The sequence below is a fragment of the Talpa occidentalis genome, unplaced genomic scaffold, assembly GCF_014898055.3.
Source record: "Talpa occidentalis isolate TD23 unplaced genomic scaffold, MPIMG_talOcc4v2.1 talOcc4.8, whole genome shotgun sequence".
Taxonomy (NCBI): Eukaryota; Metazoa; Chordata; class Mammalia; order Eulipotyphla; family Talpidae; genus Talpa; species Talpa occidentalis.
Window position 1 is genome coordinate 47,394,396 of NW_023605194.1, and position 27,682 is coordinate 47,422,077.

At 34.1% G+C, this 27,682-nt stretch overlaps 1 protein-coding gene across 2 annotated transcripts in view; it reads left to right on the forward strand.

Annotated features, from left to right (window-relative positions):
* CTNNA3 (catenin alpha 3) overlaps nt 1–27,682 on the forward strand; it is a 1,457,807-nt gene that overhangs the window by 962,233 nt on the left and 467,892 nt on the right. For both annotated transcript variants that reach the window (XM_054690496.1, XM_054690495.1), the window contains exon 11: nt 16,434–16,590. In XM_054690496.1, coding sequence (XP_054546471.1) covers nt 16,434–16,590 — 157 coding nt within the window. The remainder of the gene's footprint in view (nt 1–16,433; nt 16,591–27,682) is intronic.

Genomic DNA, 27,682 nt, shown 5'->3' on the forward strand with positions numbered 1-27,682 from the left:
TTTCTCACATTGGTTAAAAAAGAAATGGATGTGGGTTATCAAAATGACCCAGGTAAACTTCAGGAAAATAATCAGAAGAATTCAATACGCAGATTATCCATTTTAAAAGCTAAAACCTGACAGGGAATACATATAATTTTGAAAGTATATAAAGGGATGAAGGCAATCTTAGCAATTCAGAAGCTACAACTTAGAATTTCAGAAGCTACAACTTAGAATTCAGTCTCTTTGTCAATCACCCCCACCCCCTTTCCCAACTCTGGCTGTTCCAAAGAGATGGTTGTCTCGGTGTGTTTTTAAAGATTTTGTTTTATTTATTTATTTTTTTTAAACCGATTTATTTATTTATTTATACAAGCACTGGGTACAGTCAGAAGCGCGGGAGGGTGAGAGAATTCACCTGAGTCAGAGCGGGGAGCAGAGCAGGCAGAAGGACCGAAGTACACTGCTGAGGGGAGCAGCGGGTGGCAGGAGAGGTCTGCAGGCCATGTGGGACCCTCCTCCGGTGGCAGGTTGCAGCTGGGGATCGAACCGGCACTGCAGAGGCCGCGGACAGCTTCACAACCCAGCGCTCAACCGCTGCGCCACCGGGGAGGCCCCTAAAGATTTTGTTTTAAAAGAAAAATATTTCTATTTCATTTTTGTCCAAAGTAGCAGATGCATTTGCCATGTCTCTCTCAATTATTGATTAAATGTTAACTCTTGTATTTACTTTCTTCTTATCTCAATTTGACCATCTAACTTCCTGGGATGTGATCTGTTCTAAACTAGAAACTACCAAAATGGATTTCATATACAATACATAACCTGTATTCAAGTGAGACCATTCCAAAAATACCAGATACCCAGTCACTTTTCTGTGATGCTATATTCACAAACAGACCAAAATTTAACATTATTTACAGAGATGCCTCACATTTTACTTTTCTATGTAAATGCCTGCCATCCCAAGCAGATAACACATTCTAGTTAAGGCATCATGGGTAGTATTTAGTTAAAAAACAAGGTTCACTGGGATAAATTTAGAAATCTAATTGATTCTATTAAATGACTCATGAATGGGGCAGCATCCTATCTAGCAAGTAGAAAAGATCTGCATGGGCTTGCACAAAATGGAAGGTTTTTAGTCAGAAAGAGGTGGCACAGGTTATTAGCAAAAGAAAAGAAATATTATTTCAAGCAGAGCCACTTTCCCTCAGGGGAAGAAGGGAGGTTGTTATCATGCAGATTATCTCACTAGTGCTAACCAGGAAACCACAGATGTCCTGGTTTAGAATTCCACTTTTAGAAGAGGCTGAAACTGTAATTATTGATAGGTTAGGTATTAAGTCTTGGAGTGGGGTCCTACAATGAAAGACTCCACTTTGGGCCTGTGGTTTCTATTCTTTCTTTTTTTTTAATTTAGCAGTTTATATCCACAGTGTTTAAAACATTAGGGATTTAATGCCTTTTTTGGTTTTTAGTTTTTGTAATGATAGTGGTTCTTTTTATTTATTTATTTTTGTGGTAATAACACATACATATTAAAAAAAAAAAGAATGGTAGCTTCCTAAAGTGAAGAGAAAATAGACTAATCCATCTTTTGAGTTAGTTAGGAAGGGAAGGAAACATTTTGCAAGCATCAGCTGAAACTATTGCCTAAGTAATTTTAATCTTTAGGTAAGCACTTTAAACTATTTTAAGTACTTGCAAATAACATGGGTATCTTGTTAAAATGCAGATTCTGATTCACTAGATCAGGGTTGAGACCTAAGATTCTGAACTTTAACAAGTTCTCAGGTAATACTGATGTTCTAGAGGGTAATGACATTTAGATTAGCAAGATTTTATTTATTTTTTAAGATATATTTACTTATGAATAAAAGAACTGGGGTATAGTACACCAGAGGTGTGGGAAGTGAGAGAATTCACCAGAGACAGAGTGGGGAACAGAACAGGCGAATCTGCTGAAATACACTGCTAAAGGGAGCAGTGGGTGAGACAGGAGAGGTCTGCTGCACCATATGTGGATTATCTCCCTGGCCAGGGATCAAACTCAGACTGTGGCACACCCTCTCAGTGATAGCACTGAGACTTAACCACTAAGCCACCAGTAACAAGGTATTAAACAAGGCTGTGAGATAATATAGTTATGATAACAGCACTGATGATGATAACATTAGTAGCTTTAGTATATATCAACTTACTTGAACAAAAGTTTGATTCTGTGGGTAAAATAGAGCTCATGCGTGAGCAATAAAAATATGTTGAGGAAAAAAATACAAAGCTGAGTGTGAAGGCCACTATAATAAAGTAGGCAATACTGAAGAGCTAAAATGTATTAACTATCTCAAAATATTCCTTCCCTACTCAGCTAAACTCTAGCTAGGAAGGATTTTGTTTATATTAGGACATTATGGTGACTGAAGACATTTATCTTTTTTAAAAATCCACTGCAGCTCCTGTCAACAGGATGCTTCAAATCAGCAGTTTTCTTTATGCTTTCAATCCTATCCAGTGTCATATGCAAGTGACCTTTTGATAATTATTTTAAAGGTTCATCAATAAAATCTCAAATACCTGAGTCAGTAGAGTCATATGCCTGCTATAGATGCACACAGGCTGAACTGTCAGAAGAAAGCTCTTTTCTATCAGTCCTAATGCTGGGACACTATAACTATTTTAAATTCTTAAAATTTCCCACAGGAAGAACTGCTCAAGTTCAAAGGCATTAGGCCCCAAAACATTAAAAATACCAGATTAAATTAAATATTAAATATACCAGTTCCAGACAGCAGATTTATAAGCATTAAAGCTCTGGAAACACAACTTTCCTAGAAATAGCCATTCTGCTTATGCTAATGGATAGTTAGCAAAGAAATGATAATGAGGCAATGAGACCAAAGGCATGTTCCTACACTTAGATGCTAGTCTGTGAGAAAGAGTATGTTATTTAATGTTAAATTATCTGTGATTGATACACTGAGAGGTTGGGGGTGATATGTTGAGAGGAATGAGTTACATCTTTTGCTCTTTCATAAAGTAAAAGTATTTTAAAAGAAAGATCTGAGAACAGATGTTCCTTTTATTCTACCTTGAGGAGAATATTAATGCTTCTGGCTAATTTCATTAGCGTCATAGCTACAATCCCTTTCTTAAAGCACTGTAAAAATGGAAATGAATAGGGTCACAAATGTATGCTTTGAATTTATTTGACATAAATATAGATAAGCTATAGATAAAATAAGAAAAGTCTTAATCAGTGGAGGATTTTCCAGTTAATGAATAAAACCATTATACCCACTGAGTTCTGTGTTACCACTCATCTTGTTTTTGTATTCCAAAATATTAAATCTTGAAAGTAAGGGGACTCTATGTCCTCTGACACAGAGATGTGCTCTGATCTTTGTGACTGTGGTCTCAATCCTCTTCTGCCTTTCGGCTGCTCATCATTAGTTTTTATGATTTGTTTAAGTTAATAATCAGGCTTTGCCCAGGAATTGATGGCTTGTCTTTGGTCATATGTTGCAAACTTGTTTTTGTAACCATTTGTTAAGCTGAAGAAATTGATGAAATTGTTTTGAAATTAGAAACAATTTCAATAAAAGAAAAATACCTGCCTTATAACACTAAACAGGCTACCCATTGTTTCTAATTGTGTCTTTTTTGAGTAAAAACTGTCTTCCCTATAAAATATTTTGCTCTAATTTGATCTTAGAATATTTGCAGTTTGTAACTTTGCTCCAAGTCTTACCCTCTGTCTTATTTCCATCACTACGACCACTATTAATTGAATAATTCTAGTCAGAGACTTGAAAACTATCCATGACTTCTTAATTCTCATTCCTCACATTCAGCTGGACATAATTTTGTTAATTCTGCACATTAAATGTTCCAGGAATCTTGCCTTCACTACAGTGACACCTTCAGTTGACCATGAAGAAATGTAAACCTTTCTCTTCTGTCCCCACCACATGGGTCTGAAATGAGGCAGGAAATCAAAGAAAATTATCATGTCTGTTATGTCAGAAAACTCAGTCATCAAGGAAATTATGCTTGGCCTGCTTTATGGAGAACATCCAGTTCTTCCTAATCCATTACATAAAATGATATTAGATCTTCAAATAGATCCTGCCAGCTGCTAAAAGTCATTGTAGGTTTGTCACCTATATTTCCCCAGAGAGAGTTTCCTCCTGTTTGTCGCTCTATGTGTCGCTACTCAATCTAATTTACATAGTCCAACTCCCAAGAAGCAGTAGTACTTTATTCCTGCATTCTATACATAGCCTAGTATATTCAAGTCTGTAATTAAAAACCACAGCCTTATTTATTGTCTACTATGCATGATACGGCTACCAAACAGAATAAATAACACTTAAAAAGTTATTTCAGGTTTGCACTCAACAAAGAGGAGCTATTTTCCAGTATATAGTGTATCATCTTAAGTTAATATCTATGAACTTACTCATTTCATAACTAAGGAATCAGATTGTTTGTTTATTGTCCTTGAGAGCCCTCCTGAATGTAGGCCATTGCTTCACCACTATGTAATTACAATAAGTAGTGAATCCCTATGGTACTTTGGACACACCCATGAATAAGCTTCAGCAGTTAAGGAATCCAGGTCCTGGAGAGTGAAATAAACACCCAGAACTTTTCAATGTGTTGTGATCAATAATTTTCTCCAATGTAGTAGTAAATTTTTAATGAAGAAACATGTCCCTCACCACATGGGTCTGAAATGAGGCTGTAGTTTCTAGAATAAAAATTTGCCTCTAGTTTCAAGAATAAAAATTATATTTCCCCAATCTCTAAATCATAATAACTTTAAAAATTAGGGAACAAAATTTAAGCATAATAACATCTTAAGTTTGTATAATTCCTTTATGTGTTTTTAAATCATCCTCAATGTACTATACTATTCCATTCTGAAAAATTCTATAGTCTAGTTATTATATTCCAAAATTGACAAATTAGAGCTACAAAGAATGACTTGCTCAAACCATGTGCAAAGCTCCTGCTTTGAGAAAGGCAACACTGCTCATTCTCAGGGAATTTTATTTCCCTCTATTTATTTATAGATAGCTTAATTTATCTAAAAATAGATTTATATTTATACAATCTTGGAGAGAGAGAGAGAGAGAATTTTTATAAATATTTAGCTGAGAAAAATTCAATAACATTTCCTTATATTGGTAAGATTTTAATATTTTTCTTACACTATATTTTTACTTTTCCATCTATAGATTGGTAATAAACTATTTTGCTTTTGCCATCTTAGAACAATTTGACTAGATTGTTAAACTATCTTTTATCCTAAATAGGTTGCAAAATATAGTATTTCTGAATTGACTTTTCAGCTTAGATTATTTTCTTCCTCAGACCTCCATATAACAAAGTCATATAGTCAAAATCTGAAGGAGCAGCAAAGTGGCAAATCTTTGAGTATACAATTGAATGGAGGAAAGTACCATTTTAATATTTACCATTCTCTAACTCTAATGTTTAATTGGTGATCCAATATATATGCGGATGTGCCTCAACTTGGAATAGCCCTTGAATATCTTAATATAATGATTGACCATACTTTGTCTGTTAAATATACACGTGCTGTGTTCCTGCTTTTTCTGTACTGCAATGTTCAGTTATAAATTAAACAATCTGGATTTTCACCATTTTAGGGACTAGTATAAAAATTCCTTGTAGGATTCATTTGTTCACCTGGAAAAATATTTTGATAAACTTGTTGTACACCTGTCAATTAGAAGGAACTTTGGAATGGATACTGGCTGTATGAGAAAAACATTCCCTTTATACTCTCCACATACCCTGTGGAAATAACAGTAAAGCACCTACTTTTCAGTGAAAAGAGAAGTGTGGATCAAATGATATTAATCAAAATGATCACTTTCATGAATATCCCATTATATATGAGATAGATACTCAAAAGAAAATTGACACTTTTTTAAAAGATTTATTTATGTATACAAGAACTGTGGTACAGGCCAAAGAACTGGGTGCAGGGGGTGAGAAGATTTGCCAGAGGCAGAGTGGGGAACAGAACTGGTGAATCTACTAAAATACATTGCTGAGGGGAGCAGTGGGTGAGACAGAAGAGGTCTGCTGTGCCATGTGGGTTAGCTTCCTGGCCGGGGATCGAACTTGTGCTGCAGTGGCTGCAAATAGCTTCTTAGTACTGAAACTTAACCCCTTGTGACACCAGAGAGGCTCTGGACATTTTTCTATGACAGCATGTAATCAAGTAATATAATTTAGTTTTTATAAGGCTCCCTGAGGAGTGATATTTACAGTGAGTTGGATCAATTAGTTACCTAAGAAGAGGTATATCTATACAGAAGGAAAAGTAGAGATGAATAAACTCAGACAAGGAAGAAGAACAAAATGTTAAGGGAACAGATAGTAAATGATGCTTGAGAGATTAATAGTCATCACATATTTCAGAACACTAGGCCAAGCTAAGTATTTTTCCTTTCATCCCACAATAAAAAAAGGGAGACAGGAGATTCATGAGGTTTATGATTTGGAAATATCACTTTGTACTGTGGTTAGGATCAGAGCTAAGCTACCTCAATTGTTCCACTAGAATATCATCCGAACTCTGTGGCAGTGATATACAGTGTCCTAGAAGTCAGAATTCTAGGTCAGGGACATTAGGGACATTTATCTTTCAGGAATCCATTAGAAGGAGAGAGAAAGAGAACAAGGCCAAAGAGAAAGTAGGAGGGAAGGCAGAAAAGAGGAAGAGAGAGAGATGAGAGACCTTGTCTATTTAAGCCCTATACCCTATATACATTTTTAAATTTTTTGTATCATAATTGAAGTGCTATTTTATATCCTTGCTAGTGTTTGGACAGTATAGCATTCTCCTCTGCCTGCGCCCCCTCTACCCACCTCAGATTATACATATCTTCTTAACACATCTTTGCAGCTCAGGGACATGATCTGGATATCATATACTTATTAGTGGCTCAACATATTTTGAGTTTATCCTATCTAATATTTTCTACCTTAGACACATAGTAGGTGCAAAGCAAAATTCTTTGACAATTAAAAACAAATCTCCTAATGGTACATGATCTCTTTCTAGTGGTAAAACCAAGTTGAATCTTTAGAAATTCCAAATTTATGGAGAAAGTATTTTAATCTAAGTGATCTAACATTGCAAATGAATGGTTATTTTTGTTCCCTTTAAACTTTTCCCAACTTCTTATTATAAAACATATTTAATTAATAGCTTTGCATTTTGGCTTTATGTTTTCATGAAATTGGATGGTGTATTAAAAGGAACCTTGTGGATGTTTTTGACATAAAATGCATTTTTTTAAAAATGGGGATACATTAATTTGGCAGAGATGTCAAATTCATTTTTAATTTCTCCACTTGAACCCAAATAATTTGGAAGATAGTATATTCTTCTTCTCCAGATTTTAAATTTATTAAACTTCTGAGTGACAGATTATAATGGATCCAAAAATCACTGTTGTTTTTGTTTTTCCATCATTGTAAATTGAAGTACTTTGCATTACCTAAATTGTAATACAAATTATTGGTCTCATATTTTTGTCTTTTTGAAGGCATTTTTTTCTTATTTTAGTTTAATGTTACATAAAAGAGAAAAACAAAAGTAGATTATTTATATAGGTTCAGTTTCCTTAAATTCATACTTATTTCAACAAGGTATATTTTTCTAACTAGGATCTCAAAATTGTACAGTCTGTGTTTATGTATGTTTCATATAGTGTTTAAATTTCTGTAATATCTCTGTATATCTTTTAAAGATTTATTTATTTATGCATATAAGAGCTGGGGTACAGGCCAGAGATACAGGGGGGTGAGAGGATTCACCAGAGACAGAATGGGGAACAGAACAGGCAGATTGACCGAAGTGCACTGCTAAGGGGAGCAGCGGGCGAGACAGGAGAGGTCTGCTGTGCCATGTGGATAGCTCCCTGGCCGGGGATCAAACTTGTGCTGAAGAGGCTGTCTATAGCTTCATAGGTTGCATCTTAATCCCTTTCGCCACCAGGGAGGCCCTTTATCTTTGTATTTTTATCCAAAATGTCTGCATGTGAGATCATCATTTCTTATAGACCTCCTTGGAAGCAATACATATATATATACATATATATATGTATATATATATATATATATATGTGTGTGTGTGTGTGTGTGTGTGTGTGTGTGTGTATAACTTTCCAAGAAATCAGCTTTGCCCCTAGTCTCTTTTTAAAAACTATTTCTAATGCCTGGAGTAAGTTGTTTCAGTTTCTTTATGTGTATCTTATGAGGCAAGTTGAAGCCTCATAAGACATTACAGTGTGAGTAATCCTATCGTGCAGGGATCATCCCTTCATGGAGTAAGGAGATTACATTATTGTGAAGCCAAGATGGAAAGCATTCTAATTAATCATGTTTAAATCTGAGGGAGTCCATGACAAGTCAAGTCTCCTCATCACCACCCCCTCCCTAGCCCTGAGATTCCATCACTGTTTAGCATAAAAGTGACTATGGACATTCATGACAAACATTGCTTAGCTTTAGTACAAAATATTAGGGTGATTTCCCATGAAATAAATTATATATGAGAGAAGATGAAAGAGAAAAATGTATCAAAATGAAGAAAATATGGGAAGCAAGCATAGAAAGTGAGATTTTAGTATAAAATACCATTTAAGCAACTGCACAGAATTGCAGTATTGAAATTTGATGTCATAACCATGGTTGATAGAATTCTAAAATTATTGCAGTGTTACCAATTTAAGTGGATGTCATATAAATTCTCCTCACATACTAGCTCAGATGTATTTTGAGGTATCATATATCTAGTTATTTTAATTTTCTCTACATGCCATGACACTGAGGTAATCAGACCTATAGGTACTTACACATAACTCATCTTTTTAATCCACAAAGTGCTTTTGTTATATCACTAAGATTTTTAAGATTATTTGCATCAATGCCAATATTGAAATATCTCTGAGGAAAAATTAAATTACATAGATTTATTTTCACTTTTTAAGTAATTGTTTTCGAAATCTTTCAAAAGAAGTACATCCATGAGAGGATAGCACTAAATCTGAATGTTTAAATCTGATGGAAACTGAAAGAGATCAGTTCATTTAAACATAGTCTCCCACCCCAACCTCCACCCCCACCCCCACACTAGTGTACACATATATCTTACTGGGAAGGAATACTTGGGAGAGGTAATGTGACTCTTTTGTGAGTAAATAATCAGTCTGAAGTAAATAATCAGCCCCTTGGTTTCCAATTTAGCATTTCTTTTGTAATTGTGCAAATGATTTAATTCATTTCTGCTCTCATTGCCTCTTCCTCATTGAATTAAAAAATATTAATGCAAATAAAGTACTTAGAAATGACCCTGGACCCATTTAGGTTTTTAGTAATATTAGTCCTCTATTACTACACTATTTTGCCATTTGCAATCATATTTTAGAAATAAAACAGAAATTCTTTGGAAAAAAATTGTCAAAAATGAAAGGCAGAGAGTAAACAGTAGCTTATCTCCACTAAGAATTAAATATTGCAGAATACTTAAAAAGTCTTCTTTATCTGCTACAGCTATTTTCTCTAAGGAAGCAAAGTCAACACCTTGTTATGAAGACAGAGTTCAGATAAAATATTGCAGTAGAATCTATGTTCATATTATGAATTCATATTATAGGTAGCTTTTTATGAAAAACACATTGTTTGCCTGTGGCTAGTGAATATTTAAAATGCCAAATTAAATGATAGCTAATTATTCATTTTAAAATGCTGAGAAATACCAAAATATCACAACAAAGATCTAGAAGAATTATATATTTGTGTTAATTATCTGCCAGACATGTGTACATGAAACTTTTTTTCTTTTCCCTTCCCTCCCTCCCTTCCAACCTTCCTTTCTTTTCTCTTTTTTCTTTCTGTTCATCACTTAAGTTTCCACAATTTATTTTCTAATATATCGCTTTCTGGAGTGAATCTAGAAGAAAATTCAGTCTTGGTTTTCATACAGTTTGTTTAGGAGTATGTGAGGAAAGAGGGAATGTGCAATTAGGAGAGACAAAAGTTCTATCATAATATAAAGGGCATATAATTAAATGAACTATAAACTTTTTAAAATTAGACTATTAAACACAAGTTATATGATCCTCGACCCATCTTCCCTTAGTGGTATCCCACAATACCTGTGACATATTTTACTAGAATAAACAACCATGCCATCATCTTTCTAACCTTCTCCTGAAGTCTTTAATAGGACCTACACAAGTGACAGGCCTGGAAAAAAAACAACTTTTGATACCTAGTGGGAAGCAAAGAAAGCCTTGAGGAAGTCTGAAATCTTAAATATTTTAAATTTGATTTAAATGTTTTAGAGTTTCCCAAGGCAAATAAAAGTAGGATATAATAAAACACCCTATCCGATTGTAGTGGCAGGAAGGCAGGTTTTCTATGATTCCAGCAGACCAGGTAAAGGAGAGTCCCGGAGCCCTCAGTGGCTTTCAAAGGCTTTTATTGAGCTTTTACATGTAGTGTAGCAACCAGGTACACAGCAGGCAGGGGTGCTGGGGGGGCCAAGAGGCCGAGGGTGAGGCCTCCAAGCCCCCAGCAAATCTTCACTGTTGCCTCCCTGAAGTTCTTTCTCCCCTTCTCTCCTGCCTCTGCTTCTCTTGGGGAATATCTTAGAAGTGCTGCCATTGCCCACAGAAGTAAACAATACAAGTTATAGCACTGTAACAAAATGCAGGTGCCCCCATCAGGCAGGGCAATCCTAATGGCAGAAGGGTAGAAAAGCCTGATAATCATCTACCCTACACTGATTTAATATAAAAAAAGAGGAACAGGCATAACTAAGGCTAAGACAATGATCAAATTTATGCTAAATGCTTTTTGGCACATGCACACACACATACACACAGACACACAGTTTTTTCTCCACTGCATAAGCAGTATACTGTTATCTTCTGTGGGGCTCCCTTGGTTTTAAGGATCATAGATTCCCTCATGGCATCATAAATTATTATAGGACTTCTACAGGCGAGAAAATGGTGGGGCAGTTAAGAATATAGGATGGTGTGAGACTGACAACTTCTCCTCTTAATAACCAGCTAGATGTCTTATCTAAAAAAAATGAGGATAATGATAGCACCTACCTCACTGAGTTGCATAAATTATTTGGGCTTTTATATATAAAATGCTTGAAACAGTGTCTGGAACAATATATGAACTTTGAGTTTTAGTATTAATGATTATTGCTGTTTTTATTTTAAACCTTGCATAGGATGCACTCAAAAAGAGTCAACTCCCTGCACTATTGTTGTTCTGTGTATCATTTCTTCTCCTTTGGTGCATTTACTCTCTTTACATATTTTCTTCATTATCTCTTTTCAGTCCACTGGTTTATCTTACTCTACTTTCTGTTTCTTTTGTGTACTTCATATCTTCTAGAAACTCAGTAGCTGTTGCTTCCCTAGAATGTTGACTTGTTCTAGTTTCCATCAATTGCCTCTGGTTCTAAATTTATTAGATTACTTTTCTCTGTATATTTTCTTCAATTTCATTGCTGTTTCTCCATAAGAGTCATAGTTTATTTTTCAAGAGAGATTTGAACAGCTCAGCCCTTTGCCTCATATCCATGATCAATATCTGTGCAGTCTACAGGATTGTTATCCTGAAATTAGGTGCCAGCCTATGACCTAAATGTTGGTAAAAGGAAGAAAATGATCCTAAATGTAGGCCTCAGTGAACCTCTTTTTAGCGTGAACTATGAGTAGTGTCTGTTATAGTTTATGCATATAACAATAATTATGATTAACTTCTTAGTACACCAAGAAATAAGATGAATAAGATGCACTTCCTCTTGTGAAAAGGTTCATACAGAGCAGATCATGCAATATGACAGCTACTGTTTGATTGTATGGACGCAATACTTCTAAAACACTGAAGACTTAATTTCCTAGATAGAGGGAGTGGGGCAGGTTTCAAGTGTGAACTGACATTTCCTTAGGCTTGCTGATATTCCTCAGAGACAGCAGAGCAGAGAAAGGAATGGGACAAGGACCACAAGGCAGATTCAGATGTGAGCAAAACTGTAAAGCTATGAAGATGAAAAGTATGACCAGGAGATGGATCTGATGACGATATGGGGTAACATAGGCTATAGTAGAGGGCTATTACAGTTGAGTGAATTATACGTAACCAGTCTATGGAGGTTTTTGGATAAGTGAATCTGTGATAAGAAATTTGGATTGTAGAATTAAAATTCTATAAAATGTTATCAGAAAGTGAGGGACTAATCACTTATGCATTTCAGAGAGAAATGTGTTTGTAGTAAGGAGAATGGCTTTGAGTAAATAAGGAATAGAATTAGAAAAATGAAAGGTCATTAAAATAGCTTTGTTAAAATATAATAAGTTCCCAAACTCAAAAGTTAAAAAAGACTGTTTCAAAGATGAACTAACTGATGAAATGATTCATAAGGTTAAGGGTAATTTTATATACTGATAGCCCAATTATATTCTAAAGAAAAATGCCTCAGAAAAAATACAATTAAAAAAAGAAATAAATATCATTTATTTCTGTAATCTTTAGTTATATATGAAGATTTAAAAATAGTGATTTTTCTTTATATAGCTAAAATGCTAGGAATGTAACATTAGATAAAGTTTTCTTCTGTCATAAAACTAAATATCAGGAGAGTTAAGTAGGATAAAATTTTCTCATCCTGTGCCATGCTGAAGCAGATGAATTGGATCAACAGCAGAACTGAAAATTTTCTTACAAAACATAGCCATGTGACAATATATTCATGATGCTATATCCCCACTGAGGGTTCTATACCAGTATTTTAAAAGTATGTTTCTCTATGAAAGTATAATTTCAGCACAATCACATGAGTACACATTTATCCAGTTGCAGGGACAATGAAGCACTTGAGACCAGAGCCTTGGCAGTGTGCACAAATGTACTTGGTGAATAAATAAGTAAATCAAACTCAAAAGCACAAGTCAAGGAATATTGTACAGCAGTTATTTCTAAAAGTAATGTGGGTTTCCTTTAAAATTTAATATGTTCCTCTTTCATAAAGCAAGAAATAAGATAATATCAATGTAATATTTTTATGTTACCAATTTCTCTCATTCTCAAGCTCCAAAATATCTTGAAAAGTCATTTAAGTAAGATAAAGTTTTTAGGTTAGTGAGTAGAAAAATGTTCTTTTCACAGTTGCCATTATATTTTGGTGAAATCTGAATCCTGTGTCCAACATTCTGCTACACCAGTGATTCCTATTTTCCAAATTCAAAGACTGTTTTTACTCCCATTTATTCTTGACTCTCCTACAATTGATCTTTTGAAAGGAATTTTCCTCTTCATTTTGACTCTGCAATACCTAGTGTTCTAGTTTCTTTACATTTCCTTTTTGACCTTTTTCGCTTCTACTTTATCCTTTCCTCCTATATGTTGGCACTTTCCAAGTTGTTTTCCCTCCTCCCATTTTCTGTTATCTTCTATGGCTTTCTTCCAATTCTGTTATCTTGCCTCTATTGCCTTTTAGCTAGACTTGAGGCTAGGCTCTGTCTCACTTCTAGTTCTTTGCATATGTTACTGCCTCTTCTCCAAACATTATCACCTTTTTCAGATTTCAGTCTTTGAGACATTTCCTTATGGAACTGGGTCCCACGCCCATAAGTTCTAAGGCATCTTTTGCCTTCCTTTATAATAGACCTCATGTTGTGGCATTTATTATGTAATGCAGTGGTTCTCAGAGTGGGAGTTTCAGATCAGTGGCATCACAATCACCTGGTAACTTGTTAGCAATACAAATGTTCAGGCCCCAGGGCACTTTAATTGAATCAGGAACTGTAGGGTGTGACTCAGAAATCTGTGTTTTAACAAATCTACCAGATGATTCTGATATTGGTTAAAGTCTGTGAATTGCTGATATATTGTAATTACCTGGCTTTTGGCAAATTCCCTTACTATATTATGGTCTAGTGTAGAAACTACAATAAAATCCAGTGTAGAATTTGACAATTGTTGCTATAGTGCATGCAACAATGCATGAACAAATAATGAGAAAATGAATGACAACATTTTATGAGCGCAATTCCATGTCTCTAGTTTCCCACTATGTAATTTGTATGCAGAACCAAGAAGAGTCACTTCTGTGTCAACCTCTGTAGTAGCAAAGCTGACATTCATACCCCTCATCAACACTATCTGCTAAAACAATTGCACATGTCTGCCTCTGCAACCCCGACTGACTTTTTAACCTCCAACCTCTCCTTTTTTATCGGTATTATAATCATTTTACTGCTAATGGAATAGCTTTAGTAATCATCTTTCTTGAAGAATGACTTCATTTATTCTGAGTATGCAACTAAAGTATATTCACCATAGAAAATCTGAAAAAAAATCAGTTACATACAAAATGAAATAAACAGTACAGGAAATTCCTCTATTCTAGGAGAGCATTGTTGATTGTTTCAGTATCTAACTTATATTTGTAGCATTTTTTTTTAAGATTTATTTATTTATTTATACAAGCACTGGGTACAGTCAGAAGCGCGGGAGGGTGAGAGAATTCACCAGAGCCGGAGTGGAGAGCAGAACAGGCAAACTGACGAAGTACACTGCTGTGGGGAGCAGCGGGAGGCAGAAGAGGTCTGCGCGCCATGTGGGACCCTCGCCCGGTGGCCGGGTAACGAACCGGCGCTGCAGAGGCTGCGGGCAGCTTCGCAATGCAACCCAGCACTCAATTGCTGTGCCACCGGGGAGGCCCTATTTGTAGCATTTTGCATGCATTTTGTATATAAAAATAGAATCCTACAAACACAATGTTTTACAATCTACTACTATTGCATGATTGTGATTGTATTTCTATGTCCCTAAATGTTGTTTTCCACTGATTTCCTAATGACTGCATGATTTCCCAATGACTGCAATAATTGACCTATCCTGATCTTCTTTTAATAAATTGAAAGTCCTGTTGAAAACCTTTTCATTTCCTCCTCTATTGCAATCCAGGCTTTTTCTTATTCCTTTAACCTATTGAAGTAGGCTCTGATGCCAAATTAATTTTTCTATTTTTTTAATGGCCCAGAACTAGGGGCAAATTGCTCAGAAGTCAAAATGACTCTCTGGTTTCTTCCAAATAATGTCACAGGCCTCAACAGGATATTCAAGTGCTCCTGTTAATATTTTTATATACCCAGCCATCAGGTGAGATTGCTCACTTGCTCACAGAATTCGCCCTATTTTCTTACCTTTTGAGTCATGCCTCTTCTCTGTCCCTATATTCTATCCCTCTAGAGATTTTATTCAAATGTCCACTTTATTGTGAAGCCTTCCTAAAATTGCAAACTTTACAACTCTCACCTCTATGCCACTTCTTACTCTCCTCCCCTGCTCTATTTTTCTGTTCTTCTAGCCATCTGATAGACCATATATTTTACATATTTAGCTTTCTAATTGTCTTCCCCAACTGAAATACAAGCTCCATGAAGGTTTTTGCCTGTGTCTGTATGTGGTCCATTGTCATATCCTAAAACATGGAATAATGCTTGATACACAAAAGATACTTAGAATATTTTTGAAATATTGATGGTTGAGTACATTAACTAGTTATTTACCTAGTCAACTTGTTGATCAATTAATTATGACTTTCCTGGTGAAGTTGTACAAATCTTCAAAGATATTAAAGTTCTATTTCAGTGATTTTTGCAGGTGGGCATTTACTACTCAGTTGTGCAATGTGAATCTAAATGACCAATTAAAATGGTACTCTAGGGCCTCCCTGGTGGTGCAGTGGTTGAGCACTGGGTTGCGAAGCTGCCTGCAGTGCTGGTTCGATCCCTGGCCACCGTGTGAGGGTTCCACATGGCACGCAGACCTCTTCTGCCTCCCACTGCTCCTCTCAGCAGTGTATTTCGTCAGTCTGTCTGCTCTGACTCGTGAATTCGCTCACCCTCCCACACTTCTGACTGTACCCAGTGCTTATATAAATAAATAAATAAATCTTAAAAAAAAGTAATAAAATGTTACTCTACCCTTCTGCTAAAAATGATCTCTCTGTTCTCAAAATCCTATTGACCATTATTTGTATATATGGTACATACTACATATTAATTTGAATCATAGTTATATGTTGTCCATATGCTGAGAAATATACAAACTTCTTAAAGACATATGCCAATGATGTTTATATCATTTGCAATCTTAGTACACTGACACTCCATTCATAGGTGTAACATTGAATTATTTCCAAAAATAAAATTAATATCAAAAGCAAAGTGGGAGTTACATGTGACACCATTTTTCCTTTTTCTCTGTTGTTAAAGATAAAATTATCTAATTTTTTAAAAACGAACTTTTGCCATCTGCACAACGGTAACTATTCCCAAGAAATAACTGAACATCCTATATCTTTGCAGATTATAAATGCTGCACTTGCTTTGGCTTCAAGACCCAAAAGTCAAGTGGTCAAAAAAACCATGGAAATGTACAAGCACACATGGGAGAATCATATCCATGTCCTCACTGAAGCTGTAGATGACATTACAAGCATTGATGACTTCCTTGCTGTGTCTGGTATGTTTTTGATATTTTTAACTTATACATTTGCTCTTGTCAATTTTCTAAAATAAGATAATACCAAAATTAATGTTACGTGATATAATGGGACTCTTTTTATTGGTAGTCTTTCTGAGAGCAAAGTACTACTATATAAGACCTATTGATACTTTGGATAATAAATCTCATGCCTTATAATCCTTACCCCATACCAATCTACACTGTATCCCTAAAGAAATTCCTATTCATGGTCAAAGTATAGTTGAAAACAGTAAGCATTTCTGATTTTTCAAATAATTCATTATTTCCTTCCTTTTAATGTACTCACATATTTTGAGTTCCTTGCACTTATTTTCCAATTGAATTTCTCTCAACACAGAATGCATATATAAAATGTAAGTAATATATATGCTAATGGGAAGCTCTTCATTTATTTCAGATATAGTACATATTTCAACTACCAATATGTGTATATTGAATACTTTAATAATGTTGATATAAAGAATCAAATAAACAAGTTTAAGTATCAAACTACATCATTAAGATGAGAGCCTGAAATTTCATGTCAAGCTCAGATGATTCTCTCCTTACGGATTAGAATGACATATCACAGGATTGTGAAATTACTCTTATAAGGATACACTCTTTGAAGAATAACTCAGGATTTGATAGTATTTGATTATACTATTGTAACAACAAGAAACTAGATACTTGTTGACAATATTTAGTCTCGAGAGATGGAGACTTAGTTTCCTGGGATTTTTTTATATAAAATATAAATTTTCATTAATTTCTAATATTATTTTATCTTTTTAAAGTTTCCTGATGTGTCTTGTCTAACCTGTTGGATTCATTACTTTAAAATATGTATGCATTTTTATCCTGAACAATAGTTCTAGAAGTCTTGCCAACTTGTGTATCCTCAAAGAAGAGGCTAGTGTTTTTTTTTTTTTTCTTTTTAGTCCTGGATTAACCTAATCGAATTTTCTGAATCTGCTGTTTCTATGAGCAATTTCAACACTTCAGAGTGTTTTGTTCACAGCAAACAGAAAATGAATATGCAAATTAAATAATAGAAATATTTAATTTCTCATGTAACTAGATGTTTAAGATAGTTGATTCTGGACATACTAGGCCTAGCAAACCAGAGGACTTGGATAGGAATAATCTAATATGTGGGAGGAGTAGCTTATCACTGTCATTGCTTGTAATTATTTGTATAGGATAATAATAAAAGGTGGATCAATATTTAGTGTATTGTATTATTGTTTTAAAATTCTCGAGAGACTATGAACTCTACTATTTCTTATACATCCTGACCTTTGGATGCTTTTGTTAGTAGTGTTTTGAGGTTATTCATGACCAAATTAAGCACTTCTAGATTCTTTTGGCCTTCCCTCATGGTTGGATCTCAAACTGTAAAACCTCAAAGCATTAGACAATGCCACTTAAAGCAGGAAGGCAAGGTGACTTGTTGTCTTTAATTTATCAAAGAAGAAATCTTTCCTGGATGCTTTCTATCAGTCTTTTTCTTACTTGTCAGTCAGAACATAGTTCTATACCATCTCTTGGATCAATAACTGGCAAATGGAAACAGGGATTTTCATATTGAGCTTAGGTACTGATAAATGATGTCAGTGGGCACCAGAAAGAGTGGTAGGTAGTCCAAATTTCTTGCACTTGCTGATTTCTGTGGTGTAAATACAGCTATATTGGCAGACTGCAAGCTACCAGTGTTATATCACTGGACTCTGAATTGGGGAGAGATGCATGAAATACAGCTCTTGTGAATTGGTGTATATATAGTTTATCAGACCAGTGCTTATATCAGTTAAAATTTAACCTTTATAACCAGTCACTTACTATAGAAATGTTTTATCAGCAGAAAAGAAGGGGAAATTTGACTGGAGAACAGAATATATTTACCCCAAACTCTAAGAAGTACCCTTTGCTTTCTCAGATTTTTTTGCCTTCAGAAGTTTACCTTGTATTAGATTTGCATGAGCTCTAGTGACGCTTCTTGTTACATCTAAATTTTTATCATAATTTTTATGCATCTGTTCTCAGAGATAATTGCATCTTCTCTTAAAATCCTCCCAGTGGAATACATAAGAATTAATTTAGGCTAAAAGCTCTAGGTCCAAGATAATAGATCAATCAATGGTTGGGTTACCTTTTTGTATAGCTGTCTAATCATAGTTCAAATAGATGTGATGGGAACTGTTATAATCTGGCACTTCTATATGTGGCATATGTGTCTTAGAAAAAGGTGTGGATATGATTAACAATGAACAACTTCTCAGCTACTACTTTGTAATTCTCTTTTGGAATATATTGTTTATATTCACATACTTCTGGTTTCTGTGTTTGCCAGATAGGACAAAACTGACAAGTTAGTTCATAGAGTATCTGAATTGTGATTTACCTAGAGAATATTATATTTTCAAAATGTAAACATTTCATCTTTCTCTTGAACTTTTTTTCAGTAGTTGATAGCAATTCTCAATTTTTTTAATTATTTTTATAAGAATAAAGAATATAGGTTATGAAAGTATTTCCACTGAGTCAGTTGTAAAATATTTTCAGAACATCAACTCATTACATTAAAATATAAACTATAATTACAACTTAATATCAGTGAGAATGGATTATTGGACTTTTATAGTCCTATTTTGTTGTCATTAGATATACATCGCATGCGGTAAAATTTTTACCTTATATTTAGAGTGATTAGATTTGCCATTATTAACTAGCTCCTTTTGAAATACCATTAATTATTTTAAAGCTGTATGTTTATGTAGTCACCAAATTCATCATTATATAGAAGTTAAGATACTATTTTTCAGAAGCTATATTTAAGTTATTTTGTCTCTTGCCATACATAGGAAATTCCACACAGTGAAAATCATAAGGAAGGTAGACACCTCTCCAATACATTATATATTTTAAATTTTTATGTATAAAAATAAAATGGAACAGTGGACCAAAAACCCATTTCCAAAAGAAAAGATGTTTGGAAAACTAAGTTTTCTTTTGTGGTTCTTTTAGATTAATGTTATTCATGCAATACTATTAGTTTCATTTTGCATGTAATTAGAAAAAAAATTCTTCAAAATGCATTTGTTCATAAACATTTTGTTCATCGTTAATTGAGGATTTATCCCCATACCACTCTGTATGCCTTTTGTCATTCTCTGAAAATATGTATAACAAACATCTGTAAGAAAATGACTGTTCTGAACACATTTGAACACACCAGGGTCTGTCTTATGTATAGGCAGACATGAACCTATGTCATGAAGTTTAAAAAGCTCTGTCTTTTCAACTTGTGGTGTCTGAAATCTCTAGTATTATTTATTCACTTGGGAGTATAAAACATTCAAGATCTCTGTTTAAGATGCAAATTTGAAAGAGGAAACATATTAACACTTGCACCAGCCTTTTGAACTATTTCATAATTGATTCATAATGAACTATAATCTCAAGAGACTGAATTTTGAAATAAACTTTCATAGAGGAAGGATTACCTTAATCATAAAAATGATTTAACAATTACTAAGAACTGATTAAATGTGAATATTCTTGAAGATATGCACTATCTCTCACTTATTCCTTCCTTCTTTCATTAAATATGTATTGCGTATTTTTAAGTGCTAAACCTACATAAGGTACTGGTGATTGCATAATGAGTAAAAATTAGAAGAGATAACTCTAAAAGAATTCCCATAACGGGGATTGTTGGAGAAAAGACACCACACAGGAAAGGGAGAACACCACTGACAACAGTTTCTAACTTTTTAAAAGAGAACTTGATTTTAATTTTTTTAATTGCAGTTTATATTGAAATGCCTCCATCAGGTATTAATACCATAGTGCACCCCCCACCAATTCATCCATATCTACCACCATAGTCCATTGTACTTTCTTCCCTGTTCTTACAGCCCCTCCCCACCTTCTCATTTCAGTATATAGTCAGCTATCATGTGCTAGTTTTTAACCTTGTCTTTATCTGACTCTTAGTTTAGTTGCTTTATATTTCACATATTAGTGACACTATCTGGTATTTTATCTTTTTCCTTCTAACTTATTTCATTTAGTATTATCCCTTCAAGTTCTATCAATGTTGGTGCAAATGGCATGAGTTTATCTATTTTGATCACTGAATAACTTTCCATTGTGTATATATACCACATCTTCTTGATCCATTCATCTGATTTGGGTACTTTGGCAGCTTCCATAATTTAGCTATAGTGAATAACACTTCAATAAACATGGGAATACAAGTGCCTTTTCAAATTAGTGGTTTTGAAATTTTAAGGTTGATGCCTAGGAGTGGAATTTACTGGGTTGAATGGCAAATCCATTTTAATGTTTTGAGACACATCCATACTGCTTTCAATAAAGGTTAGGCCAGTGCATTCCCACCAGCAGTGTAGAAGATTTCTCATTTCTTCACAACCTCACCAGAACTTGTTTCTGGTCTTTTTGGTATTGACCATTATCATATGTGTGAGATGGTATCTTACTGTGGTCTTGATTTTCATTTTTCTAATAATAAGTGATGGTGAACACTTTTTTGGTACATATTTTCCATTTGAATGTTTTCTTTGGAGAAGTGTCTGTGTATTTCTGTTGCCCTTTTTTGACTAGGTTGCTTAGTTTGTATAGAGTTTTATGAGTTCCTTTGTATCTTTCATATCAGTCCTTTGTCAGAGGTATTACAATATTTTCTCTCATTCAGTAAGGTGAATTTTTGTTTTAGATATGTTTTCCTTCACTGTACAATTTTTTTTTTTAGTTTGATGTAGTCCTATTGTTTATGTTCACCTTTGTTTCCCTTGTTGTTGGCAAAAAATCTCTAAAGGCATCACTAAATCTTATGTCATGAAATATTTTGCCTATATTTTCTTCTATGTATTTTATGGTTTTGGGTTTTATATCCAAGTCTTTTATCCATTTTCACATTGATGTTTTGTGTACAGTGTGAGATAGTGGTCTAGTTTCATTCTTCTTCAGATAACTGTCCAGCTTCCCTAAAAAATATTAATGAAAAGAGTATCCCTGTTCCAATGTATGTTAATCAGTTTAGCAAAGTGACAGTTTCTAAAACCACCATCTACCCAAATCAATATACAAATTAAATGTAATCCCAATAAAAATATCAATGGCATTTTTAAAAAAAAGAACAGCACCAAATATTACTGAAATTAATATGGGGTCACAAAAGACCTCAAAAAGCAAAAGAAAATGGAAGTGTCATACTTCCAGTCCTCACGTTATATTCAAAGCCATAACAATTAAAGCAGCCTGGTCGTGGAACAAAAATAGACACACACACCAATGGAATAGTATTAAGAGCCCTGAAGTAAACACACACATAAAATGATAGCTAATCTATGATGAAGGTGACTTTTTATCCATTAAAATTAGCATTGTAGTTTCCTTGTTATAAAGTGTTCTCATTTTAAAAATATATCATATTGACTTTCATTGAATTATAATAATGAAAGATTCATCTTTATTCCATGTCCTAAATTTCTCTTTAATAGCTCCACTTTTCTGCATATCTGCTGCTATCACTTCAGTTCAAGTCACTTTTTCTTATTTAAATTTCTATAGAATCTTTTTACTTAAGCCATCTGCTCCCAGAGTTTTGCTTGAAATATTTCAACAGGTTTTGCTAAATGAATTTAAGTATTTATTTCCCTTTTTAATTTGTGAGATTATGCCTTATGCTTTTGTTAAAAGTATTCAGTGTTAGAATGAATATTTAAACAAATCTTCAGGTTATGAAAAATAACTTTAAGCATTAATCATCATGTTTGTGACCTTGACTTAACAATTAAAAAATAGTTATGATACTGCCATCAAAAATGAACTAACAATGTTCTCAGTACTCATAATAAAGTGAACATCATGTTTGTGTTTTACAAAGTTGTGTCATAATCATTTGACAAAGGAATTTAAACATAAATAGATTTTAACTTTTATAAGTTCACACTAAACACATAATATTGTTTGTGAGATCAAAATATTAAATCAATTACACACACTAATCATTATATTGAATTTCAATATAAGCTTTTGAATGGGAACAGGAATAAAAGATGACCAATAGGGTGCATATCCACACAAAGATAAATTATATACTTATATATAACCAGTTATCTATTGCCATGCATTTATTTATCTATTCAACCTACACCTGTTAAAATTTAAGTTGATAAAGGCATCATAGTGTAAAATACTTCAATACAAGCATGTTCTTTTAAATTTAAGATATTAAATCACTCTGCAAAGCTGAATTTCAATAAAAGTATGTTAAATATTAACTATTTGTAAGGTAGTATGCTGTGAAATGGAGAAGAATTTAAAGAAAAGACATTATATTTTCTTTCAAAGATCTCACAATCTAATGTATATAAATGAAATTCCAAAAGATTATAATGATTATATAAACAAAATGCTACACAATTCATGCTGCTGGAGTGTCAGGGTATTACAGGAAACAATCCTAAGGAGATAGCAGTTAAACTGAACTGTTAAATTGAACATTGAAGAAATCAGATAACATAATAAAAAGAAAAATTTGTGACAGTATGCATGAATTTGAGGAACAACAGGTTGACCAGTATTACTGGAACAGAAGATTTATCTGGGCCGATACTGTACTCAAGAAAGACAACAGATGGCATTATAGGAAACCCTGAATAACTGTAGGAAAATATAAATCATATAAAAATTTAACTAGCAGTGTCATGGACAACATCCGGGTTTTGGAATACTGACTCCAGAGGCTAAAATCCATTCCCATAGAAGCAGATAGTGTTGAATAATGCTTTACTTATTTCTAGATGTGAGAAAGAAAGGAAGCCAGGTGTTCCCTCACTTTCTCCATCTGAGTTCCAAAAAATTAAGCCACAAGATTGACATAAGATGTAACAATAGGCAAATGAAGTGAAAGGCAGTTTGATGATTTGAACCTAGCTAAGGCTGAATAATCCAGGTGCCCATTTACACAGAAAAGAAGCTACTCCTTATCAGCATAATCTGGGAATGACTTGCAGTTTTACTATTGGCTAAAATTAAGAGCAGAGCAAATCTTGTCACGTTTATAAATTATTCTCTCCCCACTGAGTCTTCTGTGATTGCATTTTCATGTGATGGTATGTTGCCTAGTGATCATTGTGGAGACTTCAGAGAAACTGCATATGCAGCTTTATAGATGTCATAGAAAGACAGGGAGAATGCATGTGTTTAACAATGATTGAACAAACACCCAAAATAATCCATTAGGGCCTTCCCTGGTGGCGCAGGTGGTTGAGCTCAGTGCTATGAAGCTGTCTGCAGCCTCTGCAGCGCCAGTTCGATCCTGGCCTGGTGGGGAGGGTCACACATGGTGTGGCAGACCTCTCCTGTCTCGCCCACTGCTCCCCTTAGCAGTGTATTTCATCAGTCTGCCTGTTCTGTTCCTCACTCTGTCTCGGGTGAATCCTCTCACCTGCCCGCACATCTGGCCTGTACCCCAATTCTTGTATAAAATAAATAAATAAATAAATCCATCAGTGCTCTATTTTATGTCTTGAATTATTGCCTGTACCTACATGACTGAAGAGTAGTTTAGACATGTGAGCTTGAATTTATCATCCAACATTCCATGTACTAACAGACAATTCACTCAAATTGCCATCATATGAATGAATAATAGTTGTACTGCAGGACTATTTTTTAATATTATGAATAAGATGTTTACAACAGCTATAATTAGATTTTTTTTATTTTGGGAAGTTAAGTCAGATTTGAGATTAATTTTCTTTTTACCAAATTTAAGGTAGAGCTGGAGTAATCATCAGTAATATTACTGATGAAACAAATAGCACTAAATGCTTACATTTCAGACTTGTATAAGATAACAATACTTCCTTAATTCTGCAGAAGCACTAGCTATCTACTAACAAAGGCTTTAGATGATAAAATAGACCTTTAATAAAATATTTTCTTAAAATTAATATATCATTATTTATATTTATTTATATGTATTTTATATCACTGTTCATTTTTGTTTTAATGATATATCATATACATCATGACTTACCATATCTAAATATATTGACAGAGTCTCACCAAAAACAAAGAATTGAGTAAGTCTCATTATTTCATTTCTACTTATTTATTTCTGGGCAGTATCTCAATTCTAAGCCTATGTCTTTAATAGGTATAATTCGGAACATAAAATATTGGTATAATAGTGTTTATTGTTCCAAAGAGTCTATATAATCATTTCACATGCAGAATCCTGATTTCATGCATAACTTTTTATTTCATTATAACTGCAAAATGACAAAAAGTTCCAAGTATAATAGTGAATTTTTGTTTTTAGCACATATGTTTTTGCACTTTATTCAATGTCAGCAGTTTTATACTTTTTCCTTTTTTGTTATATTTGATTAGATTTGTGAAAGAATTCTTTTTTTTTTTGCAAAAAAAAACCAATATTTTATTGTTTATAATTTTGTACAGTATGATAAGTTTTGTAACACTCCCCAATATGCGTGAACGATATCACTATCACTGCTGTCGTTTTGTTCTACAGTTAGTCTTTCTTTTTTTTTTTTTATTTTATTTTTTATTTTTATTTTTATTTTTTTTTAATTAATAAATTTTATTTTTATATTCCTCATACATTTGCAATCCCCCCATTCTGACCCCAATCCCTCCCCTCCCACCCCCCACCCCCCAAAAAGTGTCTCTGGTTCATAGTTTTTGTTGATTTTGATTTTTACTTTCTTATAGTTATTCATTTTCCTGGTCCCTTATTTAAGTATTCTAGATTCCTGCTATGAGTGAGACCATCCAGTATTTTTCTTTTTCTTTTTGGCTTATTTCACTGAGCATGATCCCTTCCAGCGCCATCCATGTTGCTGCAAATTGCATGTGTTTATCTTTTTTGAATGCTGAGTAATATTCCATGGTATATATGTACCACATCTTCTTGATCCAGTCATCTATTTTGGGGCATTTGGGCTGTTTCCAAAGCTTAGCTATTGTAAATAGTGCTGCTATAAACATAGGGGTGCAGGTGTTCTTTGGAATTGATGTTTCTGTGTCCTTTGGGTAAATACCTAGGAGTGGAATTGCTGGATCCTGTGGAAGCTCTATGTTTAGTAGGTCCAGAAATCTCCACACAGCTCTCCATAGTGGTTGGACCAGTTTGCACACCCACCAACAGTGCAGAAGAGTTCCTTTTTCTCCACACCCTCGCCAACATTTGTTGTTGTTAGTTTTTTTAATATGTGCCATTCTCACTGGTGTGAGATGGTATCTCATGGTAGTTTTGATTTGCATTTCCCTGATTGCAAGTGATGTTGAACATTTTTTCATATGCCTGTTGGCCATTCGCATTTCCTCTTCAGAGAAGTTTCTTTTTAGCTCCTCTGTCCATTTCTTGACTGGATTATTTTCTTTGTTGTTGTTGAGTCTCATCAGCTCTTTGCAGATTTTTGTGATCAGTCCTTTATCATTAGTGTTGTGTGCAAAAATTTTCTCCCAGTTGGTGGGGTTTCTCTTTGTTTTTGTTATTGTCTCTTTTGCTGTGCAGAAGCTCTTTAATTTGATGTAGTCCCAGCTGTTGATCTTTGCCTTCACTATCACTGCTTTGGGTGATGTGTCTGTAAAGATGTCTTTGATATGCAAATCATGTAGTGTTTCGCCTATATTTCCTTCTATGTATTTTATGGTTTCAGGTCTTATGTCTAGTTCCTTAATCCATTTTGAGTTGATTTTTGTATATGGTGTGAGGTAGTGGTCAAGCTTTATTCTTTTGCATGTAGCGACCCAGTTTTCCCAGCACCATTTATTGAACAAACTTTCTTTGCTCCAATGCATAGTCTTTGCTCCTTTGTCAAAGATTAGTTGACCATAAATCTGTGGGTTTATTTCTGGATTTTCTATTCGATTCCATTGGTCTGTATGTCTGTTCTTGTTCCAATTGACTTTTAAATTCAATAACAAACATTGTAACTTAAAAAAAAAATTCCTTAATGTGTTGAATCCTGTGGGACTTTTATAGTTTTGACAAGGGATTGAAAAAAAGCTTCTCCTTGCCATGTAATACTCCTTCACCTACTAATGGATTTAAGGAATGCTTTTGGCATTCTGAGAGTCTAAAAACTTTATCTAGAAATGAAGGGATTTTAGATAGGAAATTCAGGATGGTTCTTACCCACATGTTCTCCTAAGGTCTCTGAACCTAGAAACATCCCTTCTGCTATCCATGTAGGTGCAGATACAAGATCTGAAAATAAGAAATCATAAGTTGAGCTTGCAAGTTTGTGTTATCATAACTTTAGTTTTTTTTTTTTTTTTTTTTTAAATTTAGGCATCTGTTAAAATCCTGGAGAATTTTAACAAATCAGTAAAAACCTTAGCTTACAGAATGACTCCAAAGCCTGGGCTGAGCAATTTGTATATATTTGAGAAGGGCAACTAAGAATTACATTTCTACAAAGTACAAATAATTCATACTAAAATTTCACCACTAAAGGAACTCTTATAGATTAGACATAAGGAATCTAGCGTGTGTGAAAAGCCTAGAAGAAGAGTATATTTGGAGAGGATTGAGTATGTCTAGGAATGATAATTCTACCATTTACTACCAGATCTCTGAGTTTTGGGAAATAAATTATCTTCTGACTCACCAAATGCCCTCCTCTGCAATGTTGATAATAACATTTTGCAACAGTATGAATGTATGTGTGACCCCGCACCCCCACCCAATCCATATACTGAAATCTTAATCCATATACTGAAATCCTATAAAATTTGGGAGTTTTAGGTTATGAGGGTAGGGTCCTCATGAATGATATTAATATTCCCATGGAAGAGATACTACAGTGATTCTTAGTCCCTTGCATCATGTGATTTATCAGCCACCAGAACGGTGAGGAATACATTTCTGTTGCTTATATGCTACTTAGTCTGTGTTACTGTGTTATAGCTGCCTGAATGGGCTAGGTCACATTCATTCATTCAACAAATATTTACAGAGTGCTCAATAGGTGATAGGACTGTTTTAATCATGAAGATAAAAGTCATTAGAACAGACAAAACT